The 21679-nt window shown below is 43.9% G+C and overlaps 1 protein-coding gene across 1 annotated transcript in view; it reads right to left on the bottom strand.

Moving 5' to 3' along the window:
* Positions 1-8445, bottom strand: part of Colec12 (collectin sub-family member 12) — a 170348-nt gene extending 161903 nt beyond the window's left edge. The window contains exon 1 of the mRNA NM_130449.2: positions 8334-8445. Coding sequence (NP_569716.2) covers positions 8334-8340 — 7 coding nt within the window. The 5' untranslated portion in view covers positions 8341-8445. The remainder of the gene's footprint in view (positions 1-8333) is intronic.
* Positions 8446-21679: the final 13234 nt, after the last annotated feature.

Here is a 21679-nt window from a genome sequence, read left to right as displayed (position 1 = left end):
CCACCAGCCTGTAAGTTCCTTGGGGATGAGCTTCATTCATGTTATACGATATTTCTACATCGACTTGCATTGAAAGTATATACCAAATATTTCTTCAGACAACAACAACAACAACAACAACAACCCAAAAACAACAAAAAAATCCCAACTGGAGCTAGGAGTGTAACTCAATGGTAGAGCATCTGCCTAGCATGTTCAGGCTCCTTAGTGTGATCCCAAGTACCACCAGTAAAAACAACAAAAACTGGAAACCAGTTAAGACGTGGTAGCCCAATATAAATAATAAATAGGAATACAAGATACCTTAATGGATAATTGACATTGCTAATGAAACAGACACGATGTCATATGGTTAAAAACTTATTAGTTATATCTGTCTTGATACATGTTGTGATTGTGATTTCTTGGAGGTCATATCTTTATTGCTGTAACAAAACACCGGACAGAAGCAATTTGGGGAAGGTGTGGTAGTTTGAATGGTCCCCGTAGGCTCATATATTTAAATAGTTGGTCTCCAGTTGTTAGAACTGTTTTGAAAGGTTTAGGAAGTTTGACTTTATTCAAGGAGATGTATTTCTTGGGGAGGTTTCAAAAGCTTAGTACCATTTCCTGGTGTTCTCTCTACTTCCTGCTTGTGAATCAAGATGTGAGTTCTCAGCTCTTTTTTACCACATTTTTTTTACCACATTTTTGCTTGGTCATGATGGTCATGAACTGTGAAAATATAAACCTAATATAATACTTGTTTGCTTGCTTGCTTGCTTGCTTGCTTGCTTGCTTTTTCTCCTTTCACCCCATACCCTCTCAGTCAGGGTGTTTTCTCTGTTTAGCCCTGGCTGTCTTGGAACTTGGTCTGTAGACCAGGCTGGCCTTGAACCCAGAGATGATTCATTTGACTTTGCCTCTCAGGTAAAAGCTTTCTTTCATCATTTGCCTTGGTCAAGATGCTTTGTTACAGCAGTAGAAAAGTAACCAAGACAGATGGAATAATATTGGACACTGGAGCCGGGTAGTGGTGCATTCAGGAGGCAGTGGCAGGCAAATCTCTGTGAGTTCAAAGATAGCCTGGTTTACAGAGCTAATTTCAGGAGAGCCAGAGCTACACAGAGAAACTCTGTCTCAAAAAACCAAAACCAAACCAAACCAAACTAAACCAAACCAAAAACAAAAGCAAAAAAACTTGGACACTGAATTTGAGACACATTTCATTAAAAACATTCTGACATCAGGTCAATGGAACTCCTAAGTAGATGGAGACACCTGTCTCTGAGCCTGACAACCTGAGTCCTAAAATTATCAGGTTCAACCGTTTGGTTCACTAAGCTCTGCCCATTATGTAGAAAGAGAGAATTGAATCCTAGAAATTGCACTCTGATTTTGACATGTGTGGCCTGTGTATTATATGCATGTATGTACACATGCATGGTCTAAGGGGAGAGAGATTGAGAGAGAGAGAGAGAGAGAGAGAGAGAGAGAGAGAGAGAGAGAGAGAGAGCTTTTAACTTTTTAAAAATATATTCTGTCATCATCATCAGACCCATGGGAAATTTTTGTTCTTGGGTAAATTAAATACTCAACCACTATTTTATCAAGAGGGAAGTTGTACCATTACTCCATTATTCCCTGTGTGACTGTTTTCTGGGTAGGCCTGATTCTGATACCATCACAAGAATGACAGTGGGAAGAACTACAGCATCTGAAGAGGGCACAGTACCAACACATCTTCCCATAGACAGCTCATTCCTACCCTAGGGCAGTATCAATACATCTGTAGTTTGAAAACTACTTTGAGGACTTGCCTTCAAGGTCCTAACTCTATCACTCAATTAAATTAATATAAAGTTTTCATAACCAGGAATTACTGTCTGAAGATTATAATAATACAGTCTTCTATTACAGTGACTACAATAGTGAGTTTTGAACACTAGACACTATTCTGAATAACTGATTTACACTGACATGCTTCACCCTCAAAACAGCTCTCTTGGGTAGATAGCAATTACTGCTCTAATTTCACAAAAAATCCGAGGCCCTAGATGGTTCAGTACTTTTTTGTGTTCACCAGGCACTCTGGTTTCTTAGTCCACACTCTTGTGGCCATCCAGAAACTGCCAGGTCCAATTTTTTGGCTTGCTCAACATAATTATACTTCATGAGTTGGTAATCATTTAAAGCATGGATCATCTACTTTTAAGCTAGTTGTCTTAACCTTCAAATAATAAATCGCTTATTAACAACAGCCAGTTTTGAGCTGGAGAGATGGCTCAGCAGTTAAGAGCACTGACTGCTCTTCCAGAGGTCCTGAGTTCAATTCCCAGCAACCTATGGTGGCTCACAACCATCTGTAATGGGATCCAATCTCTCTTCTGGTGTGTCTGAAGATAGCTACAGTGTATTCTAATATACATAAAATAAATAAACAAAAACAAAACCCAGCAAGTTTCCTAACAGCACCGCCTTAAGAAAAGAAGGTCAGAGAAATGCTCATTTGCAGTAGAGCCAAATGCTAACTACTTTTTACACAGCATGCTGAATGACCAGCCTCTGAGGTGATGAACATTGCTTCCTAAGACACTGAGTTAGTTATGATATAAATGCATTTAGGAAACATAGGAGCCATGTTTAAAATACCAAGTCCAATAAGTGTGCTTAATTAAAACCTCCCTCCATGTTGAGTACCACAATTCTATTTTTAAGAGCAGTGGTTAAATATTTTTATGATAAATTCTGAGGTTAAGAGTCCCCAGTACCCTTGAGATCTTAAACGTGGAATTACTAATTTCTGCTTACTTTGGCTTTCACTGCTATGTAATTAAAAAACGTCCCTTAAGCAACCAGCAGAGACTTTTCAACATACTATATTGGTTTTGGCTCTTCAAATGACACCTGTTTAAGTAGAAATCAAATCATTGCTTGATTGAAAGTGTTGGGTTGATGGTGTGATTAGAAACTGTTTTGTCAGCAGTAACAAATGAAACCATTTCTAAACAGAATGTCAACTACTCCTGAGTATCTTTTACAATATGTCCTTTTAGGGGCCACTGAGATAGCTCAGTGGGAAAAAGCCACCAAGTCTGTCAACCTGAGTTCAAAGCTTGAGATTCATAAAGTGGAAGCAAAGAACTGACTAACATAATATCTTGACAACTCTGTTGATTGCATTCAGACTGTAAGTTTGAATACTGCTTCCCACTGACCACATGGGGCCCTTGAACTGAAAGGGCAAACTCTCCAAGCCTGTCTGCAAATAATAAATAAGAATAGTTATTTGCCTGCAACAAATAACAATGACTACCATGGTTGGAGCCCAAGAAACAATAGATATTAGTAACAGGAAAAATAAAAGCCAGGTGGTGGTGGAGCATGCCTTTTGTCCCAACCACTTGAATTGTCCCAATCTTCTGTCCCAGCCTGGTCTACAGAGCAAGTTCCAGGACAGTTAATGCTACACAGAGAAATCCTGTCTCAAAAAAACAACCGAAGGGAGGAAGGAAGAAAGGAAGGAAGGAAGGAAGGAAGGAAGGAAGGAAGGAAGGAAGGAAGGAAGGAAGGAGGCAGGCAGGCAGACAGGCAGACAGGCACACAGACAACTGGGGGATATTATTAGTCCACCAGACATGTATAGGAAAGGGCATCATCTTTGGTATTTATTTTCCTAGGACCCTATTTCCTGTCCTCCTACATTGTAGCCACAGCCAAGTCTCTGAAAGCTAAGACAGCCTATGCCTCGTGATGAAACACATTGTCTGTCAGGAAAGCTGGTTTGTCACCACTCTGAGCTTCCTCTCTAGGAACCTCACTCCTTCCTCCAAGTCTTTGCCATCAAGAGGGATGATTCACAATGCCAGGTTTACCCAAGGCCAAATATACTTTTTCTGTTACTAAACTTGAAGATCTGTTTTACCTAAAAGCTAATACTTTAAAGGCTGTGTAAGTACCCTGGCATCAGAAGTTTAGAAATAATATTTTAATGAAAATAGGCATTTATTAGAAAATTAGACACTTGGTTGTAGCCCAGCTTGAAAGTTACCATTCCTGCCACACCATCATTGATGATAAGCCACCATGGCAAAAAGCTGGGGGCCTGGGGCAAGGGAAAACATGGAAATCATGGGGGAAATTGTATGGTAGACCACAGGGAACATCTATACTTAACAATAATCAAGCCACGGCTTAAGAATGCCAAGTATCCCTAAGTTAATGAAAAGTTAAAAGCATAATTAAGTTGTAAATTAGCTCTGCAAAAGGGCAGCTTCGATGCCCAACTAGCAAAAGAAAAGAGGCCTCACTGCATTTCTCCTTTCCTGCATACAAGGGGTTCCTAGGGGGTTCCCACTCAGCACAAAAATTTTCGAGAAAGCAAGCTGACTGAGTGTGGGAGAAAACTGATGGAGGCAGAAATAGACCACTGAGCAGTGCGCAGGTAAAGTAATATTACTAAGCAGTGTTTCACAAATGTGTATGTGCAGAAGTCAGCAGCTAAACTGTGTTACCTGCTATATTTTTTCTTTCTCTTCTCTTCTCTTCTCTTCTCTTCTCTTCTCTTCTCTTCTCTTCTCTTCTCTTCTCTTCTCTTCTTTCTTTCTTTCTTTCTTTCTTTCTTTCTTTCTTTCTTTCTTTCTTTCTTTCTTCCTTTGGTGATAGGTTTCAGTAACTCAAGCTGGCCTGCACAGCACAGGGTGAACAGAACTTCCAATGCTTCTACTTCTACCTTGAGAACCATCACATACTAAGTTTGTCTTGCAGGAGATTTAAAAGGCATTCTAAGTAAGGATTCTGCTGCCCAGGCTACATCCCAGCCCCCGAGTACTCATCTGACTGTACAACTTCTTTGGGACAATTAAGAATCACTGTTTGGACTTCTGTAATCTCATGTGGTGCTGGCTTGGAAACTCATCAATATTTTCAGCATTCAGAACCAGGAATGCAATTTAATAATGACACACCTAACTCAAAAGGAGTCAGATTCCTTCCTTAAAGAATGTGACTATCCAAAACCACGAGATTTATGGCGCCATGAAATATTTGAAAATTAAATTGGAAACAAACTAAAAAACAAAACAAAACAAAAAAACAAAGAACTGTATTTTATTCAGTTTGGAGATTGGCTGAACATGGAATAAGAGATTTTCTTCTGGAAATATAGAATGATTTCATTATTTTGATACTTGAGACTCCTGGGATGAAAACATGAGAGCAGAGACAGATGTTTGCTAAATGCAACAGATAGGTGTTGCTCTGAGTCATAGCAGACTGGATAGTACAGGAATGGGTTACTGAAGAGGCTATGACCAAGGTTTAAGCATCAGAATTAGAAAACTGAATACCCTAAAAATGCTTGCTTCATCGAGAGAAGCTCTAATTTTACAGTCCCCAGAGTTTGTTTAATTAAAGAAGGCTAAAGATGATTTCTTCAGCAGCCAGACATTGTTTCCAAAGAATCAAACCCCAAACAGCAACAAATTACAGAGTGTTCATGTTCCTCATACAAAATGGTTCTAGACCATGACTGTGGCTCAATGACAGAAACCATGTTTAAAATGTGGGAGGTACTAGGTTCAATCCTAACATCACAATGAATAAATAATAGTAGAGCATCCTCAGTGCTGAGGGCTAGAGTCTGAGTCAGACAAACAAACAAACTAATTAGGCACAGTACTTTCTATAACTTCCTGCACTTACTTTAAACCATCTTTAAATGACTTAACAATGTCTAATAAAAAATAAATATTTCATACATAGTTGCTACACTGCCACTTAGGGAATAAAAAGGATAAAAGTCTGCACCTATTCAACACATTTTTTTTTACAATTACTTTCAATCCTCAGTTGAGTCTTCAGATGTAGAGCTGGTGACTACAGAAGACTAACTACAGTGCTTAAGCATTTAATAATCTTACTACTTTCATCACTTAGGAAATTTTAAAAGGAAAAATAAAAATAAGTGTAGTCCTGACCAGCAAAGTACTCCTACCAATCCTCCTGCCTCAACCTCCGGAGTAGAAAAGTCAAATTCCAATGAAGTTAAATGAATTAAGAACCATATGACATAATCAGGACCCCAAGGATCCTGTTGTTGGGTTGGTTAATTACTACTGATGGCTAGGTATCAGAATAATTACACTGGGCAGGGAGGGGCTGAGTTCAATTCTCAGCACTGCTAAAAAAAAAAAAATACAGTAAGTAAAATGTCAAAATTTTAGCTGGACCTAGTATTTCAGGCACAGCGTCTGTAATCCCAGAATTCAGGAGATGAAGCCAGGCCGACTGAAAGGTACAGCAGCCTGGGCTACATAAACTCTGTTGCTATTAATTAAATGAGTTCTTCAAGTAGGGTATGGTGACACACCTGTTATCTTAACACTAGGGAGGTTGAAATAAAAGGATCAGGAGCCAGCTTAGGTTATAGAGTAAACCTCTCTAATTAATTAACTAATTAAATAAGATAAAACTACATACAGATTCACCAGTCCCTGGATCCAGTCTCCCTGACTGTGGAAGAAAGTGATGAGAGCTAATGGGCTCAGACCACAAGAGGTAAATTATGAACTTCCAATCTGGTCCCCAGTGAGTTATTAAGTCTCATCCAAAATGCGTTTAAAACCTGTGTTTTGCATTCCAGAGCTGGAATTGATGGAAGCGCAGGCATGCCTGAGGTGGTGCTGGGGGCAGGGTTGTCTTGCCAAAAACTGAGAAACTGATAGACTTAACCATTGGCAATAAGTCATATGGTACCTGTAGCTCCAGCTACTTGGGAGGCTGAGTCAGGTAGTTCTCAAGTTCACTGCCTACACTTGCAGGCCCTAGATCAGACTGAATAATTTAGTGAGACCCTATCTTTCTATCGTAAATTACAAATCGGAGAGAAGTAATGGATGTAGTTCAGTGGGATAGGGCCTAATTTCAATTCCCACTTTAGGAGTTAGGGGAACTCTAGCTAAGAAACACACATGTTTTCTAAGTAGTTAATAAGGGGCAAGGCAATAGAAACAGAGGCAGAGCAAGAAAGCATATCACAGCGTTTTAAAAGTCTCAAGTCAGCGGGGCAGTGGTGGCTCATGCATTAATCCCAGCACTTGTGAGGCAAAGGCAGGCGCCTGGTCTACAGAGTGGGTTCCAGGACAGCCAGGCTACACAGAGAAACCCTGTCTCGAAAAAACAAAAAACAAACAAACAAACAAAAAGTCTCAACTCATAAAGTTGTGGCCTGTTCTGAGTATCCTTTCCTTGGGACAAGCCTCTTAGCACCTGGCTTACAGTCACGTTCCTTGCAGTTCCCTCCAGTGAAGACACGGCAGCGCCTTTGGAAGGCGATTGCTTCCACAGGACCGGGATCTCCACGTAGTTCAGCACGAACCTCACGGAGCAAAGATACTTTCCAAATTCCTGGAGCTCCTAGGGCGCCCCCCTCAGCCTAACAGATCACATCACGTAGTCTGGTGTGGCTGGAAACTCAGAAGTCATTTCGCATTCAGCCCAGGACCGCGCAGGGAATGAAACGTTTTACCCCAGTCCCAAACCAGCAACTTCAGCCTTAAGTAAACACTACTCCCGTCTATTTTTTAACGACGCACCCCATCTCCGATGGTCCGACTGTAATTATTTATCTCCCACATAAATCAAGGTTCTGCTGACAAATCCGCATGTTTCCACTAGACTGAAGATTGCTCCCCACCCCCAGGCCGTGGTCTCCAGATTCTTTTAAAAAGCAAGATAAAATCTGACACTCCAATAAACCCGCCTGCAGAGGACATCACCTAGGGGACCAATATCAGTAAGATTTGTGGCATTCTCTGGGCACACGTGGGGACAACTATTCCCTGGGCGGGCGTAGGGAAAGGAGCAGTTATTTTCCAGTCAGTGGATCCGATGGAGAGAGATGCCAAACGCACTTTCCTAGCCAGCTGAACTCCGCGGGCACCTAATCGTTGCCAGATGTGCCGCGCGCGCACCGAGGACATCCCGAGTCCCGGGAAAACAGCCGGCCTGTGGCAGTGTGACGTCTGGGACCGCGGAAGGGTCATCGGGCGAGGGCAGAGGACCCGGGAGAGTGGCAAGCTCGACAAACTCACTCGGAAGAATGATGATGCCTAAATCTCCTCCGCATGTTTTTTCAATTACAAAGTTGGAAACTGAAATCCGTAAACAACGATTTGGGATTTCTAAAGGACTGAGGAGACCGACGAAAAGGAGAGCGCCTGAGCACTTCCCAAACCCAGCCTCGAGGGCTCCCGCTGTGCGGCGCAGCGTTCCTCGAGTCCGAGGGCGACCCGGGCGCCCGGGCTACACCTCCGCCGACCTTCCGTGAGCCCCAAAGACGGCTGCCGCCCTACCTTTCATGGTGACTGAGGACACGCTCCGCCCGGAGAAGTCGTACCAGTGTCTCTCACTGCACGCCCATGGCAGCCTTCAGCGTTCCAGTCCTAGCGTCCCGTTCTGCACTCTGCTGCCGCGGGGCCGCCGCGCGCCTCTCACCCCGGGCGGGAGGCGCCGCTCCCCCTTGCGCCCCTCCCCCTGGCCGCTTGTCCGGCCGCGCCCACGCCCCTCCGCAACCTTCGCTCCGCCCTCGGCCGCTCTCCCGGCCCTCCGAGGCCGCCCCGCACCCTCGTGGGTCCCTCTTTCTCCAGCCCGACCTGCATTCTAGAGAAATCCGTAGAACCCCTCTCGCATGCGCGGAAGGCACTGCTTGCTAGGCTTGTTTCTAGAACGCAGACCATCTCTAGAGTGTTGGGCAGAAAGTTGGGGAGCAATGAGGCCACAGTAAATTCGTCCTTTAGTCAAAAAAAACTCTGGGGGCATAGAGGTCCTCGAGGTTCAAGTTGGCAAGCGTCTGTGTAAATTGGGTGTTGGCTGAAAAGCCCCGGAGAACGCTCTAAGAACCCTGAATCACCAATGGACAGACACAGACTCTACAGAACGCAGACAAGATACAACTTTAAAGTTAGGATCTTCCAGAGATGACTTGTTGTTTGTTTGTTTGTTTGTTTTAATTTTTCCAAAATAGCACCTCCTTATGGCTGGAAAATTTATTGTACCACGTCCCAACCCCCAACTATCAGGTTGACTCTTGTTTTAACACCACGAAAGGAGGCCTTGATGAGAGACTTCCTAAGTTCCTTTAACAGTCACCAATCATATGGGCTTAGGGTTCTATTTATTTAGGAAAGTCTGGGTTGCTTTATTGCCTAACAACATAAACTGGTGTGTGGGAAGGTGAGGGTAGAGGAACTCTCCTCAGTCATTCAGTAGCTTATTAAAAAACTCCAAAACACTAACAGGTAGGGACTGAAGATTGCTTAGACCTTGTAGCTGTAGGTAAGCAACCCACAAGTTCAACATAAATAGGGGCTGCCTTGCTCTAGCAAAAAGCAGTACCCAGAAATGAAATACATGCAAAAACATCTCATACTTACTCTTCATTCTAAAATCTTTTTTTAACATAAGGAAAAAATAAAACTGGACATTTCTAATGAAGAAAAAGAAACACTCATGTACTTTGAAGGCTATTTTCAAAGCCACTACACATCTCACCCCACTTTCTACTTCAGGGCTAGAGAGGGTCTGGGAGGGAGCTATTCTCAAGACTTCCTAACACTGTGATCCTTTGATGCAGTTCTTCATGTTGTAGTGACCACCAGCCATAAAATTATTTTCCTTGCTACTTTATAACAAAAGAGAAAATTTGGTAAATTGTACTTAAAAGTTAACTTGTGTGCCCCAAAGGATGTTTCCAATAGTTCAGAGGTGACCAGCTGATTTATCTCAGTCAGTAAAGTGTTTGCTCATTGAAATACCAGCACTCAACTCTAACATGCCCAGGATCACAGGTGGGGAGGCCACAACATCTGCCCTAACACCAGGAGTAACTGGGACCCTGGGATCCAGGGGTGCAGGGACCCCTGCACAGTCAGAGGCATGGGTTTCTTCCAGTCTCAGCCTGCACCTGGAGCAGACCAGGGATACTGGCTCTGGACCCACTCTTAAAATACTCCCAGGCACTCTGAAGCACCCAGGATCACAGAAACAGAGAAGAAGCTCAACTCCCAGGAGATGAGACACACCCAGGAGCACTGGAGCTCTGACACACTCAAGAACACAGCTGAGGACACAACATCTTTCCCAACACCCAGCATAACTGGGACTCCAAAGAAACCAAGGAAACACAAACTCCCACCCAGCCAGAGGCATGGAATCCTTCCAGCTTGCACCTGTGCCTTGAGCAAACCAATGGCTGTGGCTCCCAACCTACCCCTGCAACACCCAGAAAAAGCTTGATTCCAAGGAGCTCTGACACAACAAGATCTCAGGAGCTTGGTCGCAGCAGGATTTCAGGATCCCAGGGGCAGCTTGACTCTAGGACCTCTGACACGCCCAGGCTCTCAGAATCACAGGATCCTGGAATCACAGGATCACAGACACAGCTGGACAGTCAAAAGAGTTCAGACACAGCTAGGATCAAAGGAGGAAGAGGCTCCAGTCAGAGACCAGAAAGGCAGGTAGCACCAGAGATAACCAAATGGTGAGAGACAGGCACAATAACATAAGCAACAGAAACCAAGGCTACTTGGCATCACCAGAACCCAGTTCTCCCACCACAGCAAGTCCTGGATACACCAACACACCAGAAAAGCAAGACTTGGATTTAAAATTTCATCTTATGATGATGATAGAGGACTTTAAGGGTGTACTGGCTAGTTTTGTGTCAACTTGACACAGCTGGAGTTATCATAGAGAAAGGAGCTTCAGTTGAGGAAATGCCTCCATGAGATACAACTGTAAGGCATTTTCTCAATTAGTGATCAAGGGGGAAAGGCCCCTTGTGGGTGGGACCATCTCTGGGCTTGTAGTCTTGGGTTCTATAAGAAAGCAGGCTGAGCAAGCCAGGTGAGGCAAGCCAGTAAAGAACATCCCTCCATGGCCTCTGCATCAGCTCCTGCTTCCTGACCCGCTTGAGTTCCAGTCCTGGCTTCCTTGGTGATGAACAGCAGTATGGAAGTGTAAGCCGAATAAACCCTTTCCTCCCCAACTTGTTTCTTGGTCCTGAGGTTTGTGCAGGAATAGAAACCCTGACTAAGACAAATTGGTACCAGGAGTGGGGTATTCCTGTGACAACCTGACAATGTTTTGGGGAGGTCTGTGGAAGGACTTTGGAATTTTGGGCTTGAAGATCCATTCGTTGTTAAGAGCTCTGTCAGATGTTTTGTAGGAGCTTGGAAGATAATGTTGAGAACAGTGCAGAAGATGGAGGCCTGGCTTGTGAAATTTCAGAGGGAAAATTAAAGACTCTTTTCAGGGCCATTCCTGTTTTGATTGTGAAGATTCTGTAGTTCTGGTTAGCTGGGGCTGAAGAATCAGCTGTGATTAACAAGATACCAGAACTACTAAAGCAAAAATTTTGCATTACTGGGACTATTGATGCTGGTTAGCTGGAGCTAAGAAATTAGCGGTGATTAAGAAGAGACCAGCATCATTGAGGTGACATTTTCTGGGAAGTGTTTTCTGAGAGCACAGTGGCTGTGTTCCAGATATAGCCAAAGTTGTACATTGTGCTGTGGCTGGACTTGGTAATGTGTAAGGGTCACCCAGGTGGTACTGGTTTTGAAGGCATGAAGGAGTTGAGCAGAGCAGCTGAGGCTTGGCACTGTGAGAGGCCATGGAAGGCCATTGGTGAAAGTGCAGCCTCAGTTGCAATAGATGGCCCAGGACTGAAGGGGTCATGCAGTGTTTTGGAGATGCCAGTACCATGAGATGACCACCAAGAGCAGCAGCAGCAGTGGAGTACAGGCATCTGGAGCCTAGAGGATGACGCGTGTGCTACAAAGGGCATGGCTGGAGAAGTGACCCAAGCCCTTGGAGGAGCCCAGAAGATCGTGAGTTGGATCCCAGACATTGGACAGTTGGAGATTGACTTTTGCTTTTGATTGTGACTGTGCCCTGATATTTTCCCTCTTGAAGGAAGAAACTGTTTTAGTGGAGCCCACAGTTAAGAGACTTTTAATTGTAAAAAGTCTTTGGATTTTAAAAGAGATGGATATTTTAAAGAGATTGAAATTTTAAGAATATGTAAAGACTGTGGGACTTTTAAAGTTATTTAGATCTTGTGGATGAATAAGATTGTAAGGGTTGAGGCTTACTAGTGATGTTTTTGTGTGTCAAGTTGACAAGGGGTCAATTGTACTGGCTAGTTTTGTGTCAACTTGACACAGCTGGAGTTATCATAGAGAAAGGAGCTTCAGTTGAGGAAATGCCTCCATGAGATACAACTGTAAGGCATTTTCTCAATTAGTGATCAAGGGGGAAAGGCCACTTGTGGGTAGGACCATCTCTGGGCTGGTAGTTCTTGGGTTCTATAAGAAAGCAGGCTGAGCAAGCCAGGTGAGGCAAGCCAGTAAAGAACATCCCTCCATGGCCTCTGCATCAGCTCCTGCTTCCTGACCTGCTTGAGTTCCAGTCCTGGCTTCCTTGGTGATGAACAGCAGTATGGAAGTGTAAGCCGAATAAACCCTTTCCTCCCCAACTTGTTTCTTGGTCCTGAGATTTGTGCAGGAATAGAAACCCTGACTAAGACAAAGGGGAACGTAAATACTCCCTTAAAGAAAGAAGGAAAAGCCCGTGGAGACTAGTATGCACAGGTGAGAGTGTGGACAACAGAAGCTATCAGCTTTTGGGACAGGTGGGAGCCACAGAGCTTCTGAGGTAGACCCCATTTCGGGCTCCAGACATCCAGGCACCTTCCCTGCCAGAGGAGAGGTGTCCACCCCGCCTGGGAGGGATTTGCTGGAGCATCTGGGGGAGCCATCTTGGTTCTCAGATCCCGTTGAGTCTGCACAGGTGAGAGTTTGGACTACAGAAGCTAACAGCTTCTGGGACAGGCAGAAGCCACAGAGCTTCTGAGGCAGACCCTGTTTCAGGTTTCAGATATCTGGGCACCTTCCCTGCCAGAGGAGAGGTGTCCGCCCCATGCGGGAGGGCTTTGCTGGAGCATCTGGGGGAGCCATCTTGGTTCCCAGATCCCGTAGGCTGCACAGGTGAAAGTGTGGACTACAGAAGCTAACAGCTTCTCGGACAGGCCCTGTTTCAGGTCTTCATCTGCCAGGAGGCAGGTCTGAATGCCAGATATCTGTGTACCTTCCCTGCAAGAGGAGAGCTTGCCTGCAGAGAGTACTCTGACCACTGAAACTCAAGAAAGAGCTAGTCTCCCAGGTCTGCTGATAGAGGCTAACAGACTCACAAGAGGAACAAGCTCCAATCAGAGACAACTATAACAACTAACTCCAGAGATTACCAGATGGCGAATGGCAAAGGTAAGAATCTTACTAACAGAAACCAAGACCACTCACCATCATCAGAACCCAGCACTCCCACCTCAGCCAGTCCTGGGCACCTCAACACACCCGAAAAGCTAGACCCAGATTTAAAAGCATATCTCATGATGATGGTAGAGGACATCAGGAAGGGCTTTAATAACTCACTTTAAAGAAATACAGGAGAACACTACTAAAGAGTTACAAGTCCTTAAAGAAAAATAGGAAAACATAACCAAACAGGTAGAAGTCCTTAAAGAAAAACAGAAAAACACATCCAAACGGGTAATGGAAATGGACAAAACCATACTAGACCTAAAAAGGAAAGTAGACACAATAAAGAAAACCCAAAGTGAGGCAACGCTGGAGGTAGAAACCCTATGAAATAAATCTGGAACCATAGATGTGAGCATCAGCAACAGAATACAAGAGATGGAAGAGAGAATCTCAGGTGCAGAAGATTCCGTAGAGAACATCGGCACAACAATCAAAGAAAATGGAAAATGCAAAAAGATCTTAACTCAAAACATCCAGGAAATCCAGGACACAATGAGACCACTAAACCTACGGATAATAGGAGTAGATGAGAATGAAGATTTTCAACTTAAAGGGCCAGCAAATATCTTCAATAAAATTATAGAAGAAAACTTCCCAAACCTAAAGAAAGATATGCCCACAAACATACAAGAAGCCTACAGAAAGCATGAAACTCAAGAAGAACGAAGACCAGCGTGTGGACACTTTGCCCCTTCTTAGAATTGGGAACAAAACACCCATGGAAGGAGTTACAGAGACAAAGTTTAGAGCTGAGACGAAAAGATGGACCATCTAGTAGCTGCCATATCCGGGGATCCATCCCATAATCAGCTTCCAAACGCTGACACCATTGCATACACTAGCAAGATTTTGCTAAAGGGACCCAGATATAGCTGTCTCTTGTGAGACTGTGCCGGGGCCTGGCAAACACAGAAGTGGAAGCTCACAGTCAGCTATTGGATGGATCACAGGGCCCCCAATGGAGAAGCTAGGGAAAGTACTCAAGGAGCTGAAGGGATCTGCAATCCTATAGGTGGAACAACAATATGAACTAACCAATACCCCCCCCCCCCCGCTGGAGCTCGTGTCTCTAGCTGCATATGAATCAGAAGATGATGGTCTAGTCGGCCATCAGTGGAAAGAGAGGCCCATTGGTCGTGCAAACTTTATGTGCCTCAGTACAGGGGAACGCCAGGGTCAAGAAGTGGGAGTGGGTGGGTAGGGGAGTGGGTGGGGGAGCGTGTGGGGGACTCTTGGGATAGCATTGGAAATGTAAATGAAATAAATACCCAATTTTTTTAAAACTACATGGTATTGGTACAGTGACAGGCAGGTAGATGAATTGAATAGAATAGAATTGGAGACCCAGAAATGAACCCACACACCTATGGTCACTTGATCTTTGACAAAGGAGCTAAAACTATGCAGTGGGAAAAAGACAGCATTTTCAACAAATGGTACTGGTTCAACTGGAGGTCAGTATGTAGACTAATGCAAATTGATCCATTCTTATCTCCTTGTACAAGGCTCAAGTCCAAGTGGATCAAGGACCTCCACATAAAATCAGATACACTGAAACTAATAGAAGAGAAAGTGGGGAAGAGCCTGGAACACACGAGCACAGGGTGAAAGTTCTTGAACAGAACACCAATGGCTTATGCTCCAAGATCAACAATAGACAAATGGGACCTCACAAAATTGCAAAACTTCTTCTGTAAGGCAAAGGATACTGTCAATAGGACAAAAAGACAAACAACAGATTGGGAAAAGATCTTTACTAATCCTACATCCAATAGAGTGCTAATATCCAATATATACAGAGAACTCAAGACGTTAGACTCCAGACAAACAAACAACCCTATTAAAAATGGGGTACAGAGTTAAACAAAGAATTCTCAACTGTGGACTATCAATTGGCCGAGAAACACCTAAAGAAATGTTCAACATCCTTAGTTGTCAGGGAAATGCAAATCAAAACAACCCTGAGATTCCACCTCACACCAGACAGAATGGTTAAGATCAAAATCTCAGGTGACAGCAGATGCTGGTAAGGATGTGGAGAAAGAGGAACACTTCTCTATTGTTGGTGGGATTGCAAGCTTGTACAACCACTCTGGAAATCAGTCTGGCGGTTCCTTAGAAAATTGGACATAGTACTACCGGAGGATCCAGCAATACATCTCCTGGGCATATATCCAGAAGATGTTCCAACCGGTAAGAAGGACATGTGCTCAAAGTGTGGAGCAGAGACTGCATGTTGACAAGAGTATGATATAGCTGTCTCCTGAGATGCTCTGCCAGAGTCTGACAAATACAGAGGTGGATGCTCACAGCCAACCATTGGACTAAACACAAGGTCCCTAAAGGAGGAGTTAGAAGCTGAAGAGGTTTGCAACCCCATAGGAAGAACAACAATATCAACCAACCAGAGCCCCAGAGCTCCTTGGGACTAAATCATCAACCAAAGAGAACACATGGAGGCACCCATGGCTCCAGCTGCATAAAGTAGCAGAGGATGGCCTTGTTGGGCATCAATTGGAGGAGAGGCCCTTGGTCTTGTGAAGGCTAGATGCCCCAGTGTAGGGGAATGCCAGGGCCAGGAGGCAGGAGTGGGTGGGTGAACACCCTTATAGAAGCAGGGGGAGGAGGGATAGATAGTGGGACGACCGGCCAGGAAGAACGCAGCAAACCGGAATCTTCTGCGGCAAAGCTTTATTGCTTACATATCTTTAGGAGCCCGAGCGCAAGAGAGAGAATGGCGAAACCCCGTCCCTTTTAAGGAGAATTATCCTCCGCCTAGGACGTGTCACTCCCTGATTGGCTGCAGCCCATCGGCCGAGTTGTCGTCACGAGAAAGGCAGAACACATGGCGGGAAAACTGCCCCTGCACGTGTGCAGATTATGTTTACCACTTAGAACACAGCTGTCAGCGCCATCTTGTAATGGCGAATGTGAGGGCGGCTCCCCACAATGACATTTTAAATGTAAATAAAAAACATTCAATAAAAGAAAAAAAAGCGCCTTGGCACATATTCACCTACCCCCACACAAAACTGACACAAGAAAGAATGCTTACCATCGCTAAACTTCAGTAATATATAGCCCTATGTGATGTCTACCCACATTTGAAAAGTACAGACTGAGAGTGTTGTAGCTTGTCTTTTCTACTTGATGTTTTCTTCTTTCTTCTACCTTTCTCAACCCTTTCCAACTTCTAACACTAGATGGGAAAGAAAACAAACAAAAGGATAGGGGGGAAAGGAAATAGATCCCTGAATCTAACTTCTTCCCCTTTGTTTCTTCTTTGAGCAAAATGACTAACTGCAAACAACCCCACCCCACCCCCACAGGATGTCAGCTGACCAAGATTTCTCCTGTCAAGAATTCTGGAGCAAAGAGAAGCTGAGAACTGAGTTGGGGCCTCAGGGAAAGAAGGGAAAGTGTAGAAAAGAGTAATGTGGTTATAAAGGATTGGGGCATGCAGCTGACAGTGGTGTGAAGTCCTCAGAGAGGGTGGGCAGCAGGGTCTCTAGGATGGATGTTCACAAGCTTCCCCTCCAGAAACAGTAGACAAACTCTGCAATCATGCTGCATTTCTGGGCCCTAGAGGAGGCATCCTTTCATCTAGATCTCACCCTACCCTATGCTGCTATTTCCTTTTTTACAGCTGTAAAAGCCCAATCAGCCTTGATTCTTCCATTTCATCCAGGCATCATGTCTCCACCTGGCTCTGCTTCTACCTTTAAAGCGTATCTCAAGTTTCTGTGTCTGGTATTTCACTCCCACAATTTCAGCAGAAAGTTTTAGAGTTAAAGGCAGCACGGGCTATAAGAGTAAATCTGAGACTAGCTATATGTAGCTGTATAGCAAGAGCCTGTCTGTAAATACATAGTTATCTCAAACTTCACTTCTTTCCTTCTTAGCCCTTCTACCACACAAAAGGACCACCACAGCACATGTGGATTGCAACAAAAATCCTACAAATGGTCTTCCTATGCCCACCCATCTACCCAATTTTCAGCCCCAGGCTCCACAAATGGGCAGATAAGAAACCAGAAACCAGAATACTGCATCTCCCAAGCTTAACTGTGGGGCTGAGCCTGCAGACTCTGATGAAGAAGAGCTCACTGATGGAACCTCTACAGGAGAGAAGCATCTACAGGCCCAGGGAGCAGCATAGAATGCTGGAGGAGAGAGTGCTGCAGGGATCATAGCCATCTCTCCAACTCTGACAGTCTGCGTGCGCTTCCCTTCCAGCTGACAGTCAGAGTGGTCCAGCGACTGTTATGGTTCCCATCACCTCCCATTCACCACCCATTTCTCTTTTCTTCTTATTTCTCCCCCTGTTTCAGCTAGGCAGTTTAGGTCTCCCCACACATTCCCATATATGGTGCTTTGATACTAGCATTCCACCTCCTAGAACAGCCTTTCTCCATCATGTTAGTACTGTGCTTGAAAAAAATTTAAGACTCCTTTGTTCAGCAAACACAGCTTATATGATTACTACTAATATACTCAAGATACATAGTTATGTGCTGTAGAGAGCCAAATTTGGGTCACATAGAATAGCCACATCTAGAAATCTGGAAGGTTAGATAGGGCATTCTAGAAAGAATCTACAGGACAGGACACATGATAGAAGGTGGTCACTGTTCTGAGAGAGCAAACACAGAGTGTGGAGAATGATATAAAATGGATAATGGTTTATCTGTTTTTTAACAGAATGTTAAATAACAATCCATCATCTGAGGCACAGTGGAAGTTATCCTTGGAACTAGATCCTACAGGATGGGGAAGATTCAAAGGAACATGAGAGGGGCTTGTGAGATGGTTCAGTGGGTAAAATGATTGCTGCAGAAGAAAGAGGATTTGGGTTCAGATCTCAACACCCACATAAAGGCCAGATGAGGAACATGTTTTGTAAATAGAGCTTTGGGTATTAGGGGTTGTCTTAGTTGGGGTTTTACTGCTGTGAACAGACCCACAGCCAAGGTAACTCTTATAAGGACAACATTTAATTGTGGCTGGTTCAAAGGTTCAGTCCATTATCATCAAGGGCAGGAATATGGCAGCATCCAGGTAGGCATGGTGCAAGCAGAGCTGAGAGTTCTGCATCTTCATCTGAAGGCTGTTAGCAGAATACTGGCTTCCTGGAAGCTAGGACGAGGGTATTAAAGCTCATGTCCACAGTGACATACCTACTCCAACAAGGCTACATGTCCTAATAGTGCCACTCCCTGGGCCAAGCATATACAAACCATCACAGGAGTAGAGTAGAAACAGGCAGATTTTAGTACTGTGAAGATTCATTGGCTAGCCAGTCTGTTAACAAAATATAGTGTTTCAAGGGGGTACCTGGTGGGCTCATGCCAAGGTATGCCCCTTTTTGCAAGGTATACCAGGCAACAGGTCCTGTATAAAGGGGACTTATTTGGGGGAAGTGAGATTAAGGACCTGGAAAAGGGGTAGAAGCAGATAGCAGACATGCAGACAGGCAGACAGATGGGGGGCAATGGTTGTGGGGTAGAGCTGTGAAGGCATAGAAGGAGAGGCAGGTGCCAAGAAAGAAAGGAGAAAAGAGAGAATGCTGTGAACAGAGAAAGAGAGAAAACATGGGAACAGAGAGAGATAGCTGGGGTGGCTGGCAGTCATTTTATAGGTAATCCACACATGCCTACCTGATGGTGGTGGCAGGTGATAATGTAAGCTGTTGTTGGGTCCTTGGGAGGAGACAAGTAGAATCGCTCGTAAGCTAACGTGGTCACCTAAAATAACAAGGTTCAGGTTCAGCAAGACACGCTATCTTAAAAAATAGATGGAGATAGATAAAGAATATTTGATGTTCACCTGTGACTTCCACAAGCACACAGAGGCAAGGGCACTAACATACAGGTGCACACATATACATAACACAAACACACACACAGGATAGGGGAAAACACATATGACAAGTGGTTACTCTCTCTTGATATTGCTGGGCTGAGGAATGGGCTCATGGAAGCCTCCCTTATACTGGCCATGCAAAGCTAGGGATATGGTTCATTGGTGAAGCACTCTGTGTGCCCAAGGTCCTGGGCTTGGACCCCAGCACTCAGGAAATAAAATTTAGATGCCTGTGTCTTACATCCAGTCTCTAACCTCTCAGAAAAATAATGTGTTCTGCTTTATGTTACTCCCCAGATAATCCCCATGCTCACTGTATTTGTGAAGCATTACAACTGACAAATTTTTTCAAAGAGAAGGGCCAACCTCTGTCGTCGTCGTCGTCGTCTTCTTCTTCTTCTTCTTCTTCTTCTTCTTCTTCTTCTTCTTCTTCTTCTTCTTCTTCTTCTTCTTCCTCTTCTCCAAGTTTTTGTGTTTAGTTTTGATTTATTCGAGACAAGATCTTCCTGGGTAACCTTGACTGTCCTGTTTTTTTCAATGTAGCCAAAGATAGCCTTGAACTCCAAGCATCTCTTGTTGATCTCCATTTTAGATTACAGATAGGTGCTACCACATCCAGCTCCCTACCTTTATCTTCTTGATAATAGTGTCTAGCAATTAGCATTCAATAAAAAAAATATGTAGCAGAAAGGAAGGTTAAGGACCAGAGGAAAATGCCCAGATTCCTCATAGCAGAGAAAGCCAAATGTATGGAATAACCTTGAGAAATCTCATTGTGATTCACTGAGAGGGTCTATTTTGAGCTTAACTAGATGATGCTTTCCTCTCTAAAATTCAAACCTTTGGGAATGGCAGGAACACAAAGCTCGCTTTCTGAAAAGGATATTACTTTCTGAAGTTTGGCCATCTAAGTCATTCCATATTCTCTTTCATTTGTGACAGAGATGAATATTGGCATGATGTATAGTCATGACCAATGTATCGTCAAGCAAGCTTACTAAAATGTAACAGCTCTTGCAAAGGTACCAAGAGGGTTGGCATGGACAACAGGTTCTGTCTCCAAACTCTGAGATGTGATTATGCATGGGAACTGTGTAAGAGACTTTTTGGATAAAGAAAGAGATTGTCTCCGGGTCTTTGGAAGCTGATGTTTTTCTTTTCTTTTCTTTCTGGGCCAATTAACATTTCAATTTCTTTGGTTTTAAAACAAACTTGAGAAAGCAAGCTTTGAAGGACAGCTCACTGGTTGTCTTAAAAGCCAGTTAAGTCACTCTTGGATATCTGAGGAAGACTGGCTTTGAGGATTTGTATGACCACTGACAACCCCTGTTGGTTGGTTTGTTTGGCACAGGACCTTACTATGTACACCAATCTGTCCTTGAACTTGCAATCCTCATGCCTCTGCATTATATGAGTGCACTGTTAACATTTATCTTCCTGTGTTCCTTCTTCCTTTGTTTCTCTCTCTATCATTCCGGATTTTGTTTGTTTATTTTTTGATATAGAGTCTCATTTGGATAGGCTGATCATATACATTTGCTATGTAGTTTTATTAGTTACCTTTCTATTGCTGTAATAAACACCATGACCAAAATCATCTTATAGAAGAATGATTTATTTTGGCTTACAGTTCCAGAGTGGGAGTCTATACATGGAGGAAAACATGGCAGCAGATTGCCAGGGTAGGAAATTGAGAAAGAGCTTAAACCTCCATCCACATGCAGGAAGCATAGGGACTGAACTTTGCAAAGCTCACCCCTAATGACTTAGCCACTTCAGCAAGGCTTCTGAGAGTTCCAGAATCTCCCCAAACCATTGAGGACCAAGGGTATATGGCCTATGGGGGACACAAATACTTGAACATTTCTCATTCAAACCGCCACAGTAGTCAAGGACTATGAAGTTTCAGAATGATGTTCTTGCTTCTGCCTCTTGAGTGCTGTCATTACAAGTGTGCACCACTGTGACTAATAGATTTATGTGTTTTCTGGAGTTCAAATTCAGGGTTTTGTGCATACAAGCTAAGCAAACTATCTAGCAACTAAACTGTATCCCAAACCCTCCCCTGTTTTAAAGTCTGTCTTATTTATGATCCCTGTACATCACTTCATTCCTACAAATTCGATACTCTTCATGGCAAACTCAAGTTTTGCTTTCTGGAAATCTTTTTCTGAACACTTTTGCTCTTGGCTGGTTGACCCCATAAAGATAGAGACTGTAGATGTGGAGAGCTGCCTGTACTTTATTCTACATGAGGAGCCATGTGAAATAGCTTTTCTAGCCCATTGCAGACTACTTACAGCTTTTAGAACTGGTGTGAGAGCCTTTGTTTAAGTTCAATGGGAAGGCATGGGCCAGTGAAAACAGACATGGATCCTTAAGGTAGTTAGGTTGGAAATGCAGGCTTCTCCTTTGCTATTTCTGACCACAACTTGGTCCTACGACAGGGAATTCAC

The sequence above is a fragment of the Mus musculus genome, chromosome 18 (genome assembly GCF_000001635.26).
Source record: "Mus musculus strain C57BL/6J chromosome 18, GRCm38.p6 C57BL/6J".
Lineage (NCBI taxonomy): Eukaryota > Metazoa > Chordata > Mammalia > Rodentia > Muridae > Mus > Mus musculus.
This window is presented reverse-complemented; position numbering and strand designations above follow the sequence as displayed.